This window comes from Macaca nemestrina, chromosome 9, assembly GCF_043159975.1.
Source record: "Macaca nemestrina isolate mMacNem1 chromosome 9, mMacNem.hap1, whole genome shotgun sequence".
Taxonomy (NCBI): Eukaryota; Metazoa; Chordata; class Mammalia; order Primates; family Cercopithecidae; genus Macaca; species Macaca nemestrina.
The window spans coordinates 109270095-109291274 of NC_092133.1; the positions used below are offsets into that span (position 1 = coordinate 109270095).

Here is a 21180-nt window from a genome sequence, read left to right on the forward strand (position 1 = left end):
ATGGGATTTCGCTTTGTTGCCCAGGCTGGTTTTGAACTCCTGGCCTCAAGCAACCTGCCTGCCTTGGCCTCCCAAAGTGTTCTGGGATTACAGGTGTGAGCCACCACACCTGGCGTGGTTGTTTTTTCTGCAGCTTTGAATCTAGCACTGCCTGGAGCATGGAATGGAATGTGTCTTAGATTGTTTATCTGTGATAGGCAATGTGGTGCAAAGCGTGACTTCTTCATAGTGAAGTTAGTCTAGTATATTACCTGGTAGATGATACAGCTTTCACTATTCTGTTTTTTTTCTGTTCTAAGAAGAAAAGGTTTTTATTTTAAAATTTATTTTATTTTTAAAAATAATTTCCACTTTTAATTAATTAATTTATTTTTGAGACGGAGTCTCACTCTGTTGCCCAGGCTGGAGTGCAGTGGTGCGATCTCAGCTCACCACAACCTCCGCCTCCTGGGTTCAAGTGATTCTCCTGCACTTAGCCTCCCGAGTAGTTGGGATTACAGGTGCCTGCCGCCACGCCTGGCTAATTTTTTTCTTTTTGTTTTTTTAATAGACAGGGTTTCACGATGTTGGCCAGGCTGGTCTTGAAATCCTGACTTAAAGCAATCTGCCTCCCTTGGCCTCTCAAAGTGCTGTGATTACAGGCATGAGCCACCGCACCCGGCCTCAGCTGTTATTTTAGATTCAGGGATGCTCGTGCAGGTTTGTTAATAGGTGTATTGCTTGATGCTGAGGTTTGGGGTACAATTGATTCCATCACCCAGGTAATGAGCATAGTACCCAATAGCTTTTCAACCGTTTCCCCAGCCTCCCTTCTCCTTCTTGTAATCCCCAGTGTTTATTGTTGCCATCTTTATGTCCATGTGTACCCCCTTGAAAAAAGTCTTTTATCGTGGGTGTTGCGACAGTCTCTCCCTTCCTAATGTGTCCCCAGGTAAACTTGTTGGAAGAGTCAGTGCGTCCTAAAGGGAAAGTATGGATTTCCAGGTCAGCGTCTGAGCCTACGCTGTGCTCGACTGTGACATTACATGGTGTTGATCTCAGGCAAGTCAAGTGTCCTATTCCTTAGTCTCGTCTTCTACAAAATACAGCTGAAAACATTGATCTTGCAGGATTGTCACACAGGAAAGCAGGCATCATGTCAGAAGTGCTCTGTAATCACAGTGAGGGTGAAGGAATGGAATGGATTAGGAGGTGGGCGCAGCACCAGGTGCCTGCTTTCATGGTGCTGATGGTTGTGAAGCTTGCAGATACAGATTCGAGTTCTGGAGCAGAATATCCTGTAGGTCCACACTGTGGTTTAGGGACTTAGGCTTGTATTAGTCCATATTCACTACCTGCCCTCAGTAAAGCCTTCTGTTTTCTGTCTACCAGTTCATCAGGTAACAATACTACTCACTGTTCATACCCTTCCACATTCTTAGATCCATTAGGACTAGAGTGGGGAGAACTGGGTTGGCCAAGGTGAATTTTGGCTTGCCGTCTTTTTTCTGGGGTATGGGTAAGATATTTATCGGGGCTTAAACTCACTTCTTCTACCCAAGATTCCTGGCAGTCACGCTGGGGACCCACCTCTGCAGGTGAGGATGAAGGTATTCATATTGCAGTTTGGGTTCATTTTCATTGCAAGGGAAGAAGAGTATCTGGATGTCTTCTTTCCCCACATCTGAAATATTCTCTGGAATGTAAACTAGAATAATCGCACAGCATTTCTTGAGCCAGCTCTGAGGGACAGGATAAAGGGTGAATGGGGGCGATGATCCTGACATGGCCTGGCATGTCCACGCATTTCTTTTGGCAGCTAGGAGAGCACAGGCCTGTGTTTGTTGATCATATTATCCTAGAAACTCTTGTGTAAGGTCTTCTATACCCAATAGGGGTATTATTTTTATTTTTTTCTAGGATACACTAGTTATGCAACGCAGTGCTTTGTTCTTGGTTTTATGCTAAAAAAAGCTGAAGATGGCCCCTGCCTTTGGAGACCTTATCTAGAGATAAACAAAGTACCATGCATATACAGGAAATAAGCTATTGAGTGACAAATGTGTTCTAGGTAAATATTTATTTATTTTGAGCCAATCTCGCCCTGTGCCCAGGCTGGAGTGCAGTGGCACCGTCTCAGCTCACTGCAGCCTTCACCTCCTGGGTTCAAGTGATTCTTCTGCCTCAACCTTCCGAGTAGCTGGGATTACAGACGCCCACCACCAAGCCCAGCTAGTTTTTTGTATTTTTAGTAGAGATGGGGTTTCACCATGTTAGCCAGGCTAGTATCAAACTCCTGACCTCAAGTGATACACCCGTCTCGGCCTCCCAAAGTGCTGGGATTATAGGTGTGAGCCACTGCACCTGGCTTAGGTAAATACTTTAGAGTTGGAGCACATTTCATAGGGGGGAGTTTTTGTTTTTTCTTTATTTAGACATGGGGTTTGGGTCTATTACCCAGGCTGGAGTGTGGCGATGCAATCTTAGTTCATCTTTTGCCTTGAATTTTTGGGCTCAAGTGATCCTTCTGCCTCAGTCTCCAGAATACCTGGGACTACAGGTGTGCACCCTGACACCTGGCTAATTTTTAATTTGTTTTGTAGAGATGGAGTCTTGAATTCCTGGCATCGAGTGATCCTCCTGCCTTGGTTTCCTGGAGTGCTGAGGTTATGGGTGCCAGCCACTGTGTCCGGCCAAGGGGATGGTTTTTAAATTGGATTTGGGAAGATATATAATTTGGATAGTGGGAACTCTGGGGATGAAAGCTTTCCAGATATGTGGAAGAGAATAAACAAAAACATAAGAGTCTCTTCACTCGACCAGTATTTCTTGAGCATCTTCTCTGTCTCAGACACTGTTTTGGGTGCTTGGGGTTTATCAGTGAACAGAACAATTGAACATCCAAATATGGTGGGGCAATGCTGAGTCTGGTCACAAACCGGCTTGGGATGAGCTTTGAGAGCTTGGCCAAGGACACCGGATTTTGACTTTTAGAAAGTAGTGAGTCATTGGAAATAACTCATATTACAGGACAGTGACATGATAAAAGAAATATTTTGCGAAGATAAATGTAGCAAGATGTGGGACAGGATTGAAGAGATGGGGTCTAGAAGCGAATTGGACAGTCATTATTTTATAGGGAACAGGAGAGGAAGGGGGGATGGGAAAGAAAGAAATGTATTCACTAGTTATTTAAGAGGATAAAAATTTAAAACTGCACATATATATGTTTATTATGGAATGCCAGGAAATATAGACAAGCACTGCCAGTTGTATATAGCAGTTCTTTTGTCTATGGCTATAGATAGTACATTCTCCAAACTAGGGATGAAACAACGTCTTGTGTAACAGTTTGTGAACAACGTTATGAATTGCTCTGTTGTGTTTCATTGATTGGATGTGTTCACCCTGTTTCCTATTTTTGCATGTATAGCTAGTTTCCCATTCTCTATTGTTATATATTAAAATATCCCATTTAATATATGCATCTTGACCATGTATCTTTCTCCACATTTTAAATTTCTGGATCAATGGGTATATTTTGTTTTAAGCATTTTGATGCATGGTACCAAATTCTACCTCTCTGTCCCCACGCCTCTCCAAAAATGTGTGCAAAATACTCAGGAGCAGTATGTGAGAATGCTGGCTTCCTGTATTCTCATGAACCCTGGGTCATTGAATTTGTTTAAAATTAATCTGGTTTCCCAATTTGTTATGAAAAACTCAAATAGTAGCTGAGAGAATCATACAAAGCACAGCTGTGTCAGTTGACCTCTGGTTAGGTTTAGCCAGTGGGAGGTTTGGTGGGAGATAGGAGGCCCCGTGATGAGATAGCCCCAAAGTAGGTCCGTGCTCCCTCTCTGTTTTGGGCTGTCTCTGCAGCAAGCAAGTCTCTCCCCACATTCCAGCTCCTGCCCCTGAGTCCTCCATGGCTCCCACTTCCACTGAGGCACTGCAGCCCTGCTCTCTGGTGCTACATCCCCTTATCCCCTCAGCTCAGGGGTAGTCATAGCTTCCTGCTACTGCTAACCTGTGGGTGGCCCCCACCTCCACCGCCATCCTGCTTTAGAGTCACAACTCTTCTTACAAATCTTTGTACCAGTTCCCTGTATTAACTTCCCTCTCTTTAAAATACTTGAGATGATTTGCATTTTCCTGTTCGCACTCCTAATAATACGTATTTATTCCTGCGTGTGTGTGTACAGGTGGAGCATCTGTCATCCAAAAATCTGAAATGCTCCCAAATTGGAACTTTTTGAGCCCTGACATGATAACACAAGTGGAAAATTACACACATAAGTACTTAACACAAACTTGGACTTAATACAAACTTGGTTTTGTGTAAAAAATTATTTAAAATATTGTACAAAATTACCTTCGGTTTATGTGTATAAGGAATATTTGAAACATAAATGACTTTTTTGTTTAATTTTGGGTCCCATCTTCGAGAAATCTCATTTCCCAAAATCTGAAAAAATTGGAAATCCGAAACACCTCTGGTCCCAAACATTTGGGTTAAGGGGTTCTCACCTGTATGTGTATATGTATATGTACATGTGTACATGTATGTATATGTGTGTGTGTGTATATATATATTTTTTTGCGCTATTTGCAGACATGGCTCTCTATCTTTGAATACTTCAGAACACAACTCCTTAGAATGAGGATTTTTCCTTAAATATCCACAAAGCTATTATCACATGGACAATTAAGAATCATTTCCTAATATTGTCTCGTATTGAGCCCGTATTAAAATTTTCCTCATTTTTACCAAGATGTCTTCCACAGTGACTCCTTTTTAACCCAAACACGACTCACACCTTGAGTTTGGGTATTCCTCCTTAATCTTTTTGGTCTAGAAAAGTCCCCAGGTTATTTTTTTAATGACCTATTTTTAACATTTATCTTGAAACATTTCTAATGTACACTTTAGTGAAATGCACCACTGATACTTTAGCTAGATTCACCAATTGTTTACATTTGCTACATTGTTATTCCATCTCTATAAACACACAGATACACATTAGTAATAGTATGCATTTTTTTTGTGCTGAACCATTTGAGACTAAACTACAGATAACACTTCTCACCCTTATTACTTAAGCATACATTTCCTCAAAATGTGACTATTCTTTATATAACTATAGTACAATGATCACATTCTGAAAACTTATCAATGTATGATTCTGTTACCTAACTTAATTTGACAAATTTCTTCAGTCGTCCTTTCCTTTTTCATAGTACTTTTTCTTTCCAGATGCAGTATCCACTCCAGGATCATACATCACACTTAGATATCAGATGAAGTGGACTTTTTTTTTTCCTTTAAAGATCAGTGCAATTGCGTTGTAAAGACAAACAAAACAAAAAAACGCACATTCTAGATTTGTCTGATTGTTTCCTTATGGTATCGTTTACTTTGGTTCTCTATCCCCTGTATTTCCTGTAAAGAAGAAGTTAGGTTATGCTTTGATTAGGTTAAATCAGGAGGATGCTGCTATCAGTAGGAATGAAGAAGGCAAGAAGGTTGGTGTTACAGGGAAGATAAGGAATATAAGCTTCATCTATTTGAAGTACAGTAGGACTCCATAAAAACATTGTCCAGTCATAAGGAATTCCCAAATGGGTATTCTTTAGTTTGTTGCGTAAAAATTTCCTGGCAGGCTTTTAAAACAGGCTTCTTGGAGGATTCAGACTGTTCCCAGGGTGAGGTGCAGTGAGCGGTGGATGTTTGAAGTGGGAGTGCTGGGAGGGTTCTGGTCTAAAGATGTGGCTTTAGCAATCCTCTGCACAGAGCCTGGAGTTGAAATAACACTGAGAAAGAGACTCTGGCAGTGAATACTAAGATAATCTGTATCCTTATAGGAAACAAATATGTATGTGTGTTTGTGGTAACCATTTTAAAGATGTCATAGCTAACATCTATTTGATTTCAAAAGTTTGGGTAGAAGCGCTAAACCCACGAGTTGATGGTCTAAAACGTGGTGTATGGAAGAGGCACAAGGTGTTTCAGCTTCCTCTCTGATCTCTTCTTGCCCCTTACTCTGAATCACTGGTTCTCAAACTTCAGTGTGCATCAGAAACACCTGAAGGGCTAGTTGAAATGTATTAATAGATGGCTGGGTCCTGCCTCCAGAGACTTTTTTTTTGGTGGTGTATCCAGCTTTGGGATTGGAATTTCCAGCGTATTATCAGGTGATGCTAGCCTGGACTCCCACTTGGAGAACCACCACTTTAAATCATGATGTGATTAGAGCATGTAATAGAATTTTTAACGGAGTGGCTTTTCAGACTTGGTTTTAACAGCCCACACCTTTTTTATTTTATTTTATTTTCTTTTATTTTTTTGAAACAGGATCTCACTCTGTCACCCAGGCTGGAGTGCAGTGGCGCGATCACTGCTTACTGTCACTGCTTACTGCAGCCTTGACCTCCTGAGCTGAAGCAATCATCCCACCTCAGCCTCCCAAGTGGCTTGGACCACAGGTGCACGCCACCACAGCTGGCTAATTTTTGTATTTTTAGTATACATGGGGTTTCATCATGTTGGCCAGGCTGGTCTCAAACTCCTGACCTCAAGTGATCTGCCCACCTCGGCCTCCCAAAGTGCTGGGATTACAGGTGTGAGCCACTGCGCCCAACCCTAATTTTTTGTGGAGACAGTATCTCACTGTGTTGCCCAGGCTGGTCTCTAAGTCCTGGGCTCAAATGATCCTCCTGCCCCGTCCTCCCAAAGTGCTGCGATTAGAGGCATGAGCCACAACACCTGGTCCTTTTTATTAAAATAAACATTTTATGGACCTCATCTTTTAATTTTAATTAATTAATTTTAATTAATTTTTGGTACAAGGTCTTGCTTTGTTACCCCAGCTGGAGTGCAGTGGTACAATCATGACTCACAGCAGCCTCAACCTCCCAGGCTCAAGTGATCCTCATGTCTCAGCCTCCTGAGTAGCTGGGACTACTGGTGCCTGCCACCACGCCCAGCTAAGTTTTTTTGTTTTGTTTTGATTTTTGTATTTTGTAGAGACAGGATCTTGCCATATTGCCCAGGCTGGTCTAGGACTCCTGAACTCAAGCAATCTGCCATGGCCTCCCAGGGTGCTGGGATTACAGGTGTGGGCCACCACGCCTGACCTGGACCTTCTGTTTATGTACTATATTAACACATGAAGCCGTCAAAGAAGAGGCTGGGAGGAGGGGCTATGGAAAGAAGACAGGCAACCCTGATGCTTCAGATTGGAAACTGTCAAGTGTTAGTCTGAGAAAGGACTTGGGAATGAATCAGCAGACCTGGGCTGGAGTCCTGGCTGACAGCATTTATGAATTGTGACCTCTTGCCGGCAATTTATGCTCTCTGAGTCTCAGTTCTCTCATCTGAAAATAGGAATTATAAGCCCTCTTTCCCCATGAGATAATGCACATGAATGCATTTTTAAAAATTGTAAAACACAGTGTAGATCTAACTGGTGGTTACTGCTGTCTCATTCTTGCCTTGGCTCTGTCCTGTGCCAGCGCTGTAGTCTGAGGCCATTCCTCCGTTTCTGTAGAATGGTGGAGGAGTTGAGGGATTTCCATGACACTGTGTTGGCGCGAAAGTCACGTCAGAGCTCGGAGGTTATCGATGGGCTGATTTCCCATATTATTGAATAATGTGTGACCCTGTGAGAGATTATGTGCTAGTTCTAATAAAACTAAATGCCAGACAGTTATTTCCTTGAGGTTGGACTTCACCTGGTTTCATGCCTCCATTTTCACTTTTGATTGATGTGATAAATGAAGCTGTCCCCACCTGTCAAGGGAGGCAGCAGGTTTGTGGTTTGCTGTCTTGTGTTGTGGTGCTGAGGCTTTGGCATTGGTATAGGGTGTGGTTTGGAGTGGAGAATGGGGGCTGGGCAGTGTACTTAGCATGAGATATTAGTCCCTCCCTTGTGGTGATACAGGTCATTATTTTGTTGTTGAACATCAGCTATGACATCTGTCTGTGTCTTCTCCCTGTATTGAGAAGGCAACAAAAACATTTGTATAATGTTTAGCAGTGTTCCTGTAACAAGATTGAAAATGGGTCCTATGTTTCAGTTTATAGGGAAAGATTGGCTATTTTTTTTCCCCCTGAGACAGGGTCTCAACCTGTTGCCCAGTCTGGAGTGCAGTGGTACGATCATAGCTCACTGTATCCTCTACTTTCTGGGCTCAAGTGATCCTGTTGCTTTAGCCTCCCCAGTAGCTGGGACTACAGGCACACAGCACCATGCCCAGCTAATTAAAAAACCAAAATTCACAACAAGAAAAAACTTATTTGTAGAGATAGAGTCCCCCTACCTTGGCCACGCTGGTCTCGAACTCCTGGGCTCAAGCAATCCACCTGCCTCCGCCTCTCAAAGTGCTGGGATTATAGGCGTGGGCTACTGCACCTGGCCAATCAGCATTTTAAAAAATGAAGCTGATTACATGAGGAAAAGTCAGAATTGCATGTATGATATCTGTCTTGAAGTGCTAATGATTCAGTTTTTTTCTTTTTTTTTTAAAGAACAGAACTTCAGAATGTATTCTAAAAATGTTTGTTTTTGGCTTAAGTATATTGGAGAGTTACTTGCCCAGAGAATCTAGAGAGAAGCATAGTTCCTGCTGATCGCACTCTTTTGTTGACTTTTTAAAATGAAGTGTTTTTGAAGTCTGAGGGACATTTTTAAAAACAAAACAAAAAAAATGAAATGTTTTCTATTTGTTATATCACCACTAGGACTTTATTTGTCTTGGTAACGTAACTGTCATGTGGCTAATCTGGTTGGTGGATGCTAAACTGTACTGTGTGCCATGGTTATTATTTAAAGGACTTTTCAAACTTGTTTCTCTTCCATCTTTTTGTTTCTCAACGTGACATATTTGCACATGATCCGATAGCACTATTAGGACTGTTATGAAAAAGAACAGAGCCTTCTTTGGGAGAGGTTGCCTTTTCCAACTCTTGCTCCTGGTTCTTTTGATGTTTACTTTTATATTTTTATGTAAATTGCTTATCTCTTTCTTTTTTCTTTTGGTTTGTCATCATTTGTTGAGTTAACATGGAAGGTTTAACCCTATTTCACTACCGTAAGTGTGCTATGTCCCCACTCACAGGTAGCCACTTCTAGGATCTCTGTCTCTTTGTGTGTGTTTGTGTCTGCATTTCTCCTCTCTCTCACAGACTTTTTAGACCGCTTTGTTACAAATTTGATTACATATTCTAGGCTCACATTATTTTTACTATTAAAGCTGCTTATAGCTGAACCATGTATGATACCTTGATCACCTTTTCTTTCCTTCACAACTTTTGGGTTTTTCCTGAATGAAGAATGTTTTTTCCTTTGGTTGGTCTTCTGTATATTTATAACTAATGAGCCTCAGCTTTAGCCAGTTGTTAAAATTGTGTCTTGCTGTGTTTAGTTGCGCTGGGTACTCTTTCAGTGCTATCTTGAAGAGGCCACATTTGGGGTGTCTGGACTGGTCACTCTGCTCCAGGTTTGCAGCTGACGTCCTGGAATCTGGCATCCACCTTCACTCCACCTTCACCATCGTCCCGGGAGCTGTCTTCTGTGTTATGTCTCCCGTTTTCATATTCTATGTCTTTCTCATTCATGGTTTATTGCCTTATTTTGTTGGAACACACCTTCCAGTTACAAAGGGGGTAATGTTTTTGGAAACGTTGCATTTCTAAAAATTGTCTTTTTTCTACCTTCGTACTTTACTGGTATTGGGGCAAGAAACGGAATTCTAGGATAGGGAACTATTTCTTGTGGGAATTTTGAAGTCACTGGTAGATGATTGTCTAGATTCCAGTATTGCTGTGACTCCTTATCCCTCACTGTGGCCTGTGCTTTATTTTCTGGACGTTCTCCTTCCCTACCTGCCACCAGTCTTCTGTTTTTCTTCTGTGTTCTGATGTGCCTTGGTGTATGTCTGCTTTTATACGTTGTGTTGGGGTCTCTATGGAACATTTTAATGTGGAAACATATGTCATTTTGGGGAATTAACTTGAAATTGTTTTTGGTTATTTCTCTGTTTTCCCAATTCTCTTTTTCTAGGACTCCTGTTATTCAGTTGCTTGACTTACTTGACTGGTCTAATTTTATTAGCCTTTTTTTATCTTCTTCTTCTTTTTTTTTTCCAACTTCCTAGGGGAGATATTTTTAACTTCTCTTAATTTTCTTATTGAGCTCTTCATTTTTAGGATTTTATTTGTTTAGTTTTTTAGACAGAGTGTCTGTCACACAGGCTAGAGTGCAGCGGCCCAGTCATAGCTCACCATAGCCTTAAACTCCTGGGCTCAAGCAATCTTTCTGCCTCGGCCTCCTGAGTAGCTGGGATTGTAGGTGCATGCTACCACACCTGGCTTATTTTTATTTTTTTATTTTATTTTATTTTTGTATGGATGGGATCTTGCTGTGTTGCCTGGACTGGCCTTGAACTCCTGGCCTCAAGCAGTTCACACGCCTTGGCCTCCAAAGCACTGGGAGTACAGGGATGAACCACTGTGCCTGGCCTGTTTTTCATATTTTAATTCCAAAATACTTTTTTTAAAAAAAAAATTATCCCTCAGCACGTTTCTTCCTTTCTTGCTTTCCTCCCTTCTCATCTTCCTCTGCAACCTGGATGTACCATCATCTGACCTCTCTTAGAATATCAGTGGTGGATTTTTAATAGCATCTTTTTATACAGTCTCTGGTTCTTTCAAGTTGTGTTTACTATTTGTTTTGTTCTCTCTTCCATCCTTGGGATGTTCTTAAAAGTCTGTCTCTGGCCGGGTGCGGTGGCTCAAGCCTGTAATCCCAGCACTTTGGGAGGCCGAGACGGGCGGATCACGAGGTCAGGTGATCGAGACCATTCTGGCTAACACAGTGAAACCCCGTCTCTACTAAAAATACAAAAAACTAGCCGGGCGTAGTGGCGGGCGCCTGTAGTCCCAGCTACTCCGGAGGCTGAGGCAGGAGAATGGTGAGAACCCGGGAGGCGGAGCTTGCAGTGAGCCGAGATCGCGCCACTGCACTCCAGCCTGGGCGACTGAGCAAGACTCCGTCTCAAAAAAAAAAAAAAAAAGAAAAAAAAAGTCTGTCTCTCCATGGTTGGCTCTGACTTAAGGCACTAATGGTAACTTGAGAACACTGAGTTCAAGCAAGGGCATACACTGTGAGTGAGCTTCACTGGGGGGGGAGGGCGGTCCCTGGACTGGGCCAGAGTCCCCCCCTGCCTTTTCTCTTTAGATGGACAGAGGCCCAGGGAAAGATCTTCCCACCTTTAGCCTGGCAGGAATAAGCAAGCCCTGGCTGGCATTCTGAGAGCAAGTGGAAGCAGAGGGCCGGATTTTTCTACAATCAGTACATAAATATTCACTTAGCTCCTCTAATTTTTAACAAGGCACCTCTACAATTGTTCCTCCTCTAGTTTCTCAGCCCAGACCTGCTATCTGAGGCTGCAGTGAACTGCCAGGGGCTGGGTGGGGCAGCCACTGTGCTCTCTGGAAGCACTGGGAAGCTGGGGTTTTAATTACTACAGACTTTCAGACAATTTTCTTATTTTTCCTCCCATCTTTTAAATTTATTATTATTTTAATTTATTATTATTATTATTTTTTCTGAGACACAGTCTTACTGTACCCAGCTGGAATGCAGTGATGCAGTCATGGCTCACTGCATCCTCAAATTCCCCAGGGTCAGGTGATCCTCCCACCTCAGCCTCCTAGGTGGCTGGGACTACAGGTATGTACTGTCATGCCTGGCTCTTTTTTTTAATATTGAAATTTTATTATTATTATTATTTTTATTATTATTATTATTGTTATTTTGAGATGGAGTGTTGCTCTGTTGCCCAGGCTGGAGTGCAGTGGCATGATCTCGGCTCACTGCAACCTCCACTTCCTGGGTTCAAGCGATTTTCCTGCCTCAGCCTCCTGAGTAACTGGGATTACAGGCACCCGCCACCATGCCCAGCTAATTTTTTTGTATTTTTAGTAGAGACAGAGTTTCACCATGTTGGCCAGGCTGGTTTCGAACTCTTGACCTCAAGTGATCCACCCACCTTGGCCTCCCAAAGTGCTAGGATTACAGGTATGAGCCACCACACCCAGCCAAAATTGTTTTATTATTATATTTTAGAGACAAGCAGCCTCGAACCCCTGGGCTCAAGAGATCCTCCACCTTAGCCTCCCAAGTAGCTGGACTGTAGGCACAGGCACACACCACCACACCTCGGTGATTTTTCCAGTTTTTTGTAGAGATGAGGCCTCAGTATGTTCCTTAGACTGGTCTGGAACTCCTGGGCTTGAGTGATCCTCCTGCCCCTGCCTCCCAAAGTGCTGGGAGTACAGGCATAAAGTACCATGCCTAGCCTTTTCCCATCTCTGTTCCTGTGTTCTGACTTTCTTGGTTCTCCCCATTCCAGAGCCTCTTACCGGCTCTGTGGGGGGAGTCTTGCTGCTTCCTGGCTTTCCCCACAGTTACCTTGGGGTTCCATTTCTTAGTTCTGCAAAATGTGTTGTCTCTGGGCCATCTGCTTCTCAGCTTCCAAAAACTGTTTCCCTCATTTCCCTCTGTTCTCTTTGTTTTTGTGGGATTATGCTTGGAAAAAACAAACGACAACAACAAAATCCCCACATGTGTATTGTGGTTTCAGTGGGCTTTCAGGAGGAAATAAAAATAAAAGTGTGTCTTTTTGAGATGATGTTTTTACCCTTTCATTTTTATCTTTGTGTTCACAGTGTTCTGAGTCACCTCTGCCTCTCTTCCCTGCTGCTCACACCCTTCCCCCTGCTCAGGGTCCTCCTCTTGTGCCCTGTCCCTCTGGTCTACTCATTTGTTAAGAGCCGACTCTGCTAAAACCTCCCCATAAACTGACCTTTCCAAGTGAGAGTGATCTTTCCTTCCTGAGTTCACAAAACATTTTTTTTTTTTTGGTGTAGTTTTCTTTGAACTCATGGTCTACCTCTTTTTTATGACTTGTTTATGTTTTGTCAGATAAATTTTATTTTATTTTTGAGATGGAGTCTCACTCTGTTGCCCAGGCTGGAGTGCAGTGGTGTGATCTCAGCTCACTGCAACCTCTGCCTCCCGGGTTCAAGTGATTCTCCTGGGACTACAGGAGAAGGAGGAGCTGGGACTACAGGTGCATGCCACCATGCCTGGCTAATTTTTGTGCTTTTTGTAGAGACAGGGTTTCATCATGTTGGCCGGGTTGGTCTCTAACTCCTGACCTCAGGTGATCCGCCTGCCTCGGCCTCCCAAAGCGCTGGGATTATAGGTGTGAGCCACTGTGCCTGGCCTGTCAGATACATTTTAATTTCTGATGATGGGTGATGACTGTTTCTTTGCCTTCATGCAATGCTTTGCATGTAGTAAATACTCAAATTTTTTTTATCAACATAGATTTTTTTCAGTGATCTTTTTCTGGTCTTAAGTTAGACAGGATATTGACCATTGCTGTATACCATGGTTAATGCAAAAGTAGGGTGCTATTTCTAGTTGCAGATACTTTTCTTAAAATTTGCACATGCAGATAATATGTGAAGCCTATGCATTATACATGTCATAACTCACGAAAGCTCATTAACTTGTTGCATAGGATAACGATGCTGTTTATAGAATCGTAGGTTAGGAAGTAGTCTGTCCTTAAGACTTTGAGCTGTTCTCTCTTACCACATCCTGGAGTAGAGTGGGCCTCAGCATTCCTTGCAACTTGCATCTTGTAGGGTTACCTCTGCTTACATTCCAACTTAGTCTTCGGAAATGTTCTCTCTAGCACTAGGCCAGGTGAAGGTCATGTTCTTTATCTGAATAAGAGCAGTGATTCTTCATGTGGTTTTGTCTCCAGGTTTCTTCTGTGGGTTTGGACCTATCCTTGCAAGCCTTGCCCCATGGGGACATTCACTGCTTGATCATCTATTTGATGGATGAACTCTGCTCCTCATTTGTTGCTGTGTATGATGGAGTTTTGGTTGTCATAATACACAATTATTGTTAAAGTCTTTTGTTATTTTAAATGGACATATCCTGAATGAGAAACCTTCTTCTTTTTTAATTGAATGTTGTATCATGTTTGTTTATTCACCCAATGACTGATGCAATTATTGTAGAATTAGAGTTTATTGGTAGTATGAAAAGTGGCTTATCATAACTTTTATCTTCCCCCTAAGAGATGGGGCCTCACTCTGTTGCCCAGGCTGGAGTGCAGTGGTGTATTCACAGCTCACTGCAGCCTTGAACTCTTGTGCTCAAGGGATCCGCCTGCCTCAGTCTCCCACTTAGCTGGGACTGCAGGTGTGGGTCACTATGCCTTGGCCTTCTAAAGTTCTGGGATTACAGGGATGAGCCATCATGCCAGACCTTATCACAATTTTTTGCTCAGCTACTTTTCTAAGTGTCTATGGACTGGACAGCAAAGATTCCTACCGTTATTATTTTAAACTTTTAATGCAAACTACTACAAAGTCGAATCAGTAAGTATGCTCTAACTTTTTCTCTATTGGATACTGGACTCTTCCCTTAAAAATAAAGCAAGTCCCCTGTTCATTGAAAGAGAATTATGTTATGAAAGCTGCCAGTTAAAATCTCCCAAGAGACCACTGTTCTAAGGAGTTGTATTTCTCAGTGGCAAAAATATCCTTCCTGGTTTTTAAACTCTTGTGGGAGGAGGTCAATTTTACATGTGTTTTTTTTTTTTTTTTTTTTTTCAATGCAGCATGCTCTGTTGGGGTTACTGTTGATCTCCTGCTCAGTTCTTTTCAAAAAGTCATATCCGTTCAGCACATTTTTGTGGAGTGGCATTTAGTAAGTGGCAGCCTGATATTTGCCTTGGCATGATGTTATCATGACTGCTTGGCATAGCTGACTGTTGAGTCAGGACCCCTCCAGAGGCAGTAGTCAACTGTTGACTCTCAAAATTAGAAAAGCCTTGATCAGTTAGTTGGAGGATTGTAAGTCAAGTTTATAGAGTATTTCAAAGAGGGGGTAACAAATTCTGCTGATAGACCAAATAAGATGAGGACAGACAACAGACTTTTGTGTTAAGCATTGTGGAGGCTGTTGTGGATGTGATGGAAGAGGAAGCCTGATTGGAATGGGGTTATGGGAGGAAACACGCTTGAAGCAAGTATGGACAATTCTTTAAAAAATTTTGCTGTGAAGATCATCAGAGAATTGGTATAATAACTGGAAGGCAAAGTAGTGTCAACGAAAGGTTTTGTGCGGCGTGTGTAAAAATAGTTCACAGCCTTTAAAGGCTGGAGCTTGACACCTGACTGCTATCTTCCATACGATTGTGGTTTTTAGGAACATTAACAGTGGGACAGGCTGGGCTCTGTGGCTCATGCCTAATCATTCCAGCACTTTGGGAGACTGAGGTGGGAGGATTGCTTGAGCCCAGGAGTTGGAGGCTGCAGTGAGCTATGATTGCACCATTGTACTCCAGCTTGGATGACAGAGCGAGACTCTGTATATAAACAAAAGGAAACAGTGGGCTGGAGTTCGACTGCTGATCTGCTTTGGGGGCGTGATGGTCAGGAAAAGCTCTTGGAGAAGAGGATGCCTGAGAAGTCTTGATGAACGGACAGGGCTGGCCTGGAGGGTAAGGTGGGGTCTAGGCATTGGAGGCCTTGGGCACGGAGTTGGGGGGAAGTTGTGTAGGGCCTAACAGGCTGTGAAAGGGAAAATGCTGGGGAAAAGGTGGAAATGTAGCAGGTTCTGAGGGATGAAGTTATGAGGTTGAGAAAGTCCTTAGGTGGGGATTTATTTCCAAGGGGTGGCTACAAATATTATATAAAGGCTGCAGATAATGATCTCATCTGGAGGGAGTGAACAGGATCAGGAGGCTTAAAGAATGTTTTCGTAAGCCACATTTTGGAGGTCGGTGTGCTTGTGTGTGTGGAAGTATTTTAGAAATGAAAGTTGATATTTAAGTTGATTGGTTCACCCTTGAGCTTGCTTGGTGGGAAGAGGTGGGCAGGATGTGGCTATTCTAAGTGGCCAGGGGGCACCTCTTCCTTATTCACCCCCAGGACATTATTTCCAATTTTCCTTGAAGAGGAAATACCATTTACCATTAATAAATGGTTTTGGGACTTCATTCTTTGGGGATTCAACACATCTGGACATGACAAATTCTGGAGCTGTCTCAGTGGCAGGTGTCCCAAGGACTCTTGGATGATATTGTAATTGGGATTCATGTGCAGTCAGAATAGGGCCCCACAAATGAAGAGGATGCCAAGGGGTGTGTGTGTGTGTGTGTGTGTGTGTGTGTGTGTGTGTGTTACAAACTTAACTGTCAGCGTTCTATATAAATGATTCCTTTTATAGAGGTCCAGATAGATGAGGGTTCAGAGGAACTCTGTTACTTGCATAATGGTTTTAATGGTAATGCTTACTAACTTTGAGGATTAAGGTCTGAGTTACTTGCTGTGCTGGTTAAAAAGTGACAAGGATTGATCATTCTGCATTTTTAAAATAAGCATTCCATTTTAGTGATTCTTAGGCATGCTTTGTTAGAGATGGACTTGGAGAACTTCTTAAGAATATGGATTCTCCCTGCACCCCTTCTCCAGGGTCTTGGTCAGTAGATCTGTAGTAGCGTCCAGGAATCTGTATTTGAAGTCTCATTAATCGTTTGCCTCCTTCTTGCAATCTTTGCTTTAGGAAAGAACTGTACCAAACATCACCTTTTAGGTTTGAAGAATGGAGGATTAACTTGAACTTTTGGATAGCAAAAGCAGTAGGGAATGGTGAAACATACAATTTAGTATATTTTCATTTGAACATGTATGTGAGAGTGATGTAGAAGTTCAGAAACACACAACAGTATTCCTTCTTCAGATAATTTGAAAGCAGAGTTTTAAGGATTTTAAAATATGCATACACCATATAAAAGTGTATAAAATTTAAAATATGTCCTTTTTTTTTCATTCTCCCCAATCCCACTGCAGGATAACCACTGCAAATGTGTGTGTGTGTGTGTGTGTGTGTGTGTGTTTAGGCATTTTGATGTGTGTGTGTGTGAGATTTTGTCTCTTTATAAAGAAACTCAAACCACACAGGATGTGCTTTGTTCACTGGTCTTGTCAGCACCTTCTGTGTCCCTATCTTTAGACCTGTTTGTAAGAAACACTTTGAGCCACCAAGTTGTGCAAACTACTTTATGCAGATAAGCAAAAATACGAATTCTTCAGACACATAATATGTGCTGTTTGCTTATTAGAATATTTCTGTAGATTGCACTGGGGGGATTAATAAGTATGATAAGTATTTCATATATTGGGCAGTAGGAAATATAGTATGCTTTAGAGAAATCAATATTACTTCTGCAGCACATATTGCTGGTTTGTGCAGTTCTATTATAATAGAGTATCAGCATCAGAGCCAAAGGGAAGAGTGTGTATGAGTCACTCCATAAAAGGAGCAGTGACTCAATACCAAACTTAGGGTGCTGCCTGAATTTTTAATCAATTGCAGTATTGTTGATATGGGGTTGATTCCTTTTTATGGGCAGGAAGTTATCATGGTTTGAAATGTCTAATTCCCTTTTGGTGATGCTAACTTGCTATATTCAATGTTTCTGTTCTTTCGTATAGGACCCAAACTACTGGATACAAGTGCATCGCTTGGAACATGGAGATGGAGGAATACTAGACCTTGATGACATTCTCTGTGATGTAGCAGACGATAAAGACAGAGTGAGTTCAAGTCCTGGGGAACCTTTTTGAATGCATTTTTTTTTTCTTTTCAGGGCTGGGGACCAGGTGCGATTCTTTTCCTTTCTGTTTTAGACACATACTTTAAATTATGTTTGGGCCACCCGCTCTAGTATATTTTCTTTTGTGATAAGTGTCATGAATCTTCACTGTCTTGAATACCAAGGTATAATGATTTTCTTGATACCTGGGACTTAACACTAGATTTTGGGGTTTTAAAACTACAGCTTTTACAATGGAAATATCACAAAAAGATTTCTATGCCATATTCCACCTTAATTTAATCAAACATAACATCTTTCTTCACAACTCGGGCCTGTCCTTATCATCTCCATATATACAGTGTACAGCCGTTCTGCATTCTGGTCCCAGTGTTGGCCCAGAGAAGATTGATCCCAACAGCGGCCTGTGCGGTACACCGTGTTCCTGTGCGATGGGCGAGTGTGTCCCAGGCAGCCCCCCCTGTGTGGGGCCTGGCCCTTAGGAAGCTCGGCCTTGCTGTGTGATGGGCCATTTGTGTCCTGGGCAGCCTCTCCCAGGAAGCTCAGCCTTTTCTCTGTCAGTGCTCTGATGCTCTGTGTGTGCTTCCCCAGTCTTTACTGTGGTATGTGAGTTTGGCTCCTGGACGTTTCCACCTACTGCTCTTCCGTGTTCCCTCCCACTACCCCACTTTTTTTCTGTACTCTTGAGAGGAATGAGGAAGAGTAAGAGGAGGGGGAGGAGGAATGTTCATCATTTTGAGAATGCCTGACAGGATGTTTGGCTCTTTTTTTTTTTTTTGAGACGGAGTCTCGCTTTGTTGCCCAGACTGGAATGCAGTGGCATGAGCTCAGCTCACTGCAACCTCCGCCTCCTGGGTTCAAGCGATTCTCCTGTCTCAGCCTCTTGAATAGCTGGGATTATAGGCGTGCGCTACCACGCCTGGCTAATTTTTGTATTTTTAGTAGAGACATGGTTTCACCGTGTTGGTCAGGCTGGTCTTAAACTCCTGACCTCATGATCCGCCCAGTTTGGCCACCCAAAGTGCTGGGATTACAGACATGAGCCACTGCACCCAGCCCTGGCCACTGCTTTTGTATTTGGCTTATAAGGAATTGCAGAAGGGCTCATAGCCACATACATAGTTACATCAGCATGGTTGTATGGAGGCAGCGACCTGGTTGACTGTCTCCTAAAACCTCATGGCAGTAGCACAGGATATTCAACCAGCTAGGTTACATCACGAGGTCAGAAGATGGTAAGATCACCCAGATACTCACTCTGCTTCCTACTGGGGCTCCCTCTGGTTGCTGGCCCTCTCCCTGCCGGCCTGCTCTTCTTTCCCTCAGCCGTGAGCTGGGTGCACACAGCTGTTGTGTCTTGCTCACAGCTATATTCCTGACAGCATCATGCCTGGCTGAGAGTTGGTACATATCTTAAATTTTTTTTTTTTTTTTTTTTTAGACGGAGTCTCGCTCTGTCGCCCAGGCTGGAGTGCAGTGGCCAGATCTCAGCTCACTGCAAGCTCCGCCTCCCGGGTTCACGCCATTCTCCTGCCTCAGCCTCCCGAGTAGCTGAGACTACAGGCGCCCGCCACCTCGCCCGGCTAGTTTTTTTTTGTATTTTTTTTAGTAGAGACGGGGTTTCACCGTGTTAGCCAGGATGGTCTCGATCTCCTGACCTCGTGATCCGCCCGCCTAGGCCTCCCAAAGTGCTGGGTTTACAGGCTTGAGCCACGGCGCCTGGCCTAAAATTTCAAGTAAGACAAAAAAACATCAAATACCAAATATTGTGTAAATTTGGAAGATTAGATTCACTGTTGCACCTGTCACTGTGGAATTTGTCCCATGTGGCTCCTGTGGGCCAGGAATACATTGTATCAAAAAATGCAGAAGTTTTCTGCCGACTTATGTTCTGATGCTATTTTTCTTGGTGTCATTTCTCCTTCTTGGGCTTTTGAGTGAGCCAGGCTTAAGGTAACTCTGAAATCCTTTTCTGCAGTCCACTTGAAGAGTACCATCTTTCATTTATTGTGTGGCTCAATTCCAACATTTAAGGCAACTACAGAGATTTATGAAGAATTTAAACAGGTGCTCTTTTTCCACCAGAATGTTAGAAAGGGATGAATTAATGTATCAATCTTTCAATGTCTTCCTCTTCTCCCTTCTTCTTCCTTCTTTTTTTTTTTTTTTGGTCTTCTCTTCTCCCTCTCTTTCTCGGTCCCTCTCTCGTTGTTACTTCCTATGTAAAAATAGCACAACTCCGTGTGAGGAAAAATTGGAAAATGCAGAAACATACAAAGGAACTAATCGCCTGCCATCCTGCTGTTGCTGAGAGCTGATCACTGTTGTTTGAGGTTTTCATCCTGACTCTTCCCTTTCTTCAGACAGATAGAGACACAGTCTTTTTCTTTTAAACAAATAAACTTGAATAGTAGTTTTTTTTTTTTTTGAGGTTAGCATATATATATTTCTGTGACCATGAACCATAGCTATGCCAACATGGCTGTGTAGTCTTTTGTTTAAATTTAATTTACTGATTTAGAGACCCAAGCTGTCACCCAGGCTGGAGTGCAGTGGTATAATCATAGCTCACTGCAGCCTCAACCTCCCAGGCTCAAGTGATTTTCCTGCCTCAGCCTTTTATTTTAAAAAGAGTTGTATTCTAGATTCAGGGGCACATGTGCAGGTTTGTTATATAGGTAAACTGAGTGTCGTGGGGGTTTGGTATACAGATTATTTTGTCACCCAGATAATAAACATAGTACCCAGTAGACTAATTTTTTGATCCTCTCCCTCTTCAAATAGGCCCTGCTGTCTGTTGTTTTCCTGTTTATGTCCATGTGAGATCATGTGTTATTTGATTTTCTCTTCCCGTGTTAGTTCACTTAGGAATAATAGCCTCCAGCTCCATTCATGTTGTTGCAAAAAACATAACCTTGTTCTTTTTTACGGCTGCCTGGTATTCCATGATATGTTTGTACCATTTTTTCTTTATCCAGTCTACCACTGATATGTATTTAGGTTGATTCCATGTCTTTGCTATTGTGAATAGTGTTGTGATGAACATATGTGTGCATGTGTCTTTATGGCAGAACAATTTCTTTGGATATATACATAGTAATGGGATTGCTGGGTTGAATGATAACGCTGTTTAAATTCATTGAGAAATTGCCACACTGCATTCCACGATGGCTGAACTAATTTACATTCCCACCAGCAATGTATAAACATTCCCTTTTCTCCTCACCCTTGCCAGCACCTGTTATTTTTGACTTTTATTTTTTTTCCTTCAGATTTCTCACACCACACGGATGTATTGTTTGACTTAATAATAGCCACTCTGACTAGTGTAGGTGATGTCTCATTGTGGTTTTGATTTGCGTTTCTCTGATAGTAATGTTGAACTTTTTTTCATAAGCTTATTGGCCATGTGTATGTATTCTTTTGAAAAATGTCTGTTCTTGTTCTTTGCCCCCCACCCCCCCCGCCTTTTTTTTTTGAGATGGAATC

General features: G+C 42.5%; 1 protein-coding gene across 28 annotated transcripts in view; it reads left to right on the top strand.

The window, feature by feature from the left end:
- LOC105495968 (par-3 family cell polarity regulator) overlaps positions 1-21180 on the top strand; it is a 719051-nt gene that overhangs the window by 107251 nt on the left and 590620 nt on the right. For 26 of the 28 annotated variants that reach the window (XM_011765958.3, XM_011765965.3, XM_011765959.3 and 23 more), the window contains exon 2: positions 17570-17671. In XM_011765958.3, coding sequence (XP_011764260.2) covers positions 17570-17671 — 102 coding nt within the window. Of the gene's footprint in view, positions 1-15418; positions 15574-17569; positions 17672-21180 lie in introns of those variants that run through there. The other 2 variants (XM_071070220.1, XM_071070231.1) reach the window with 2 other exon arrangements.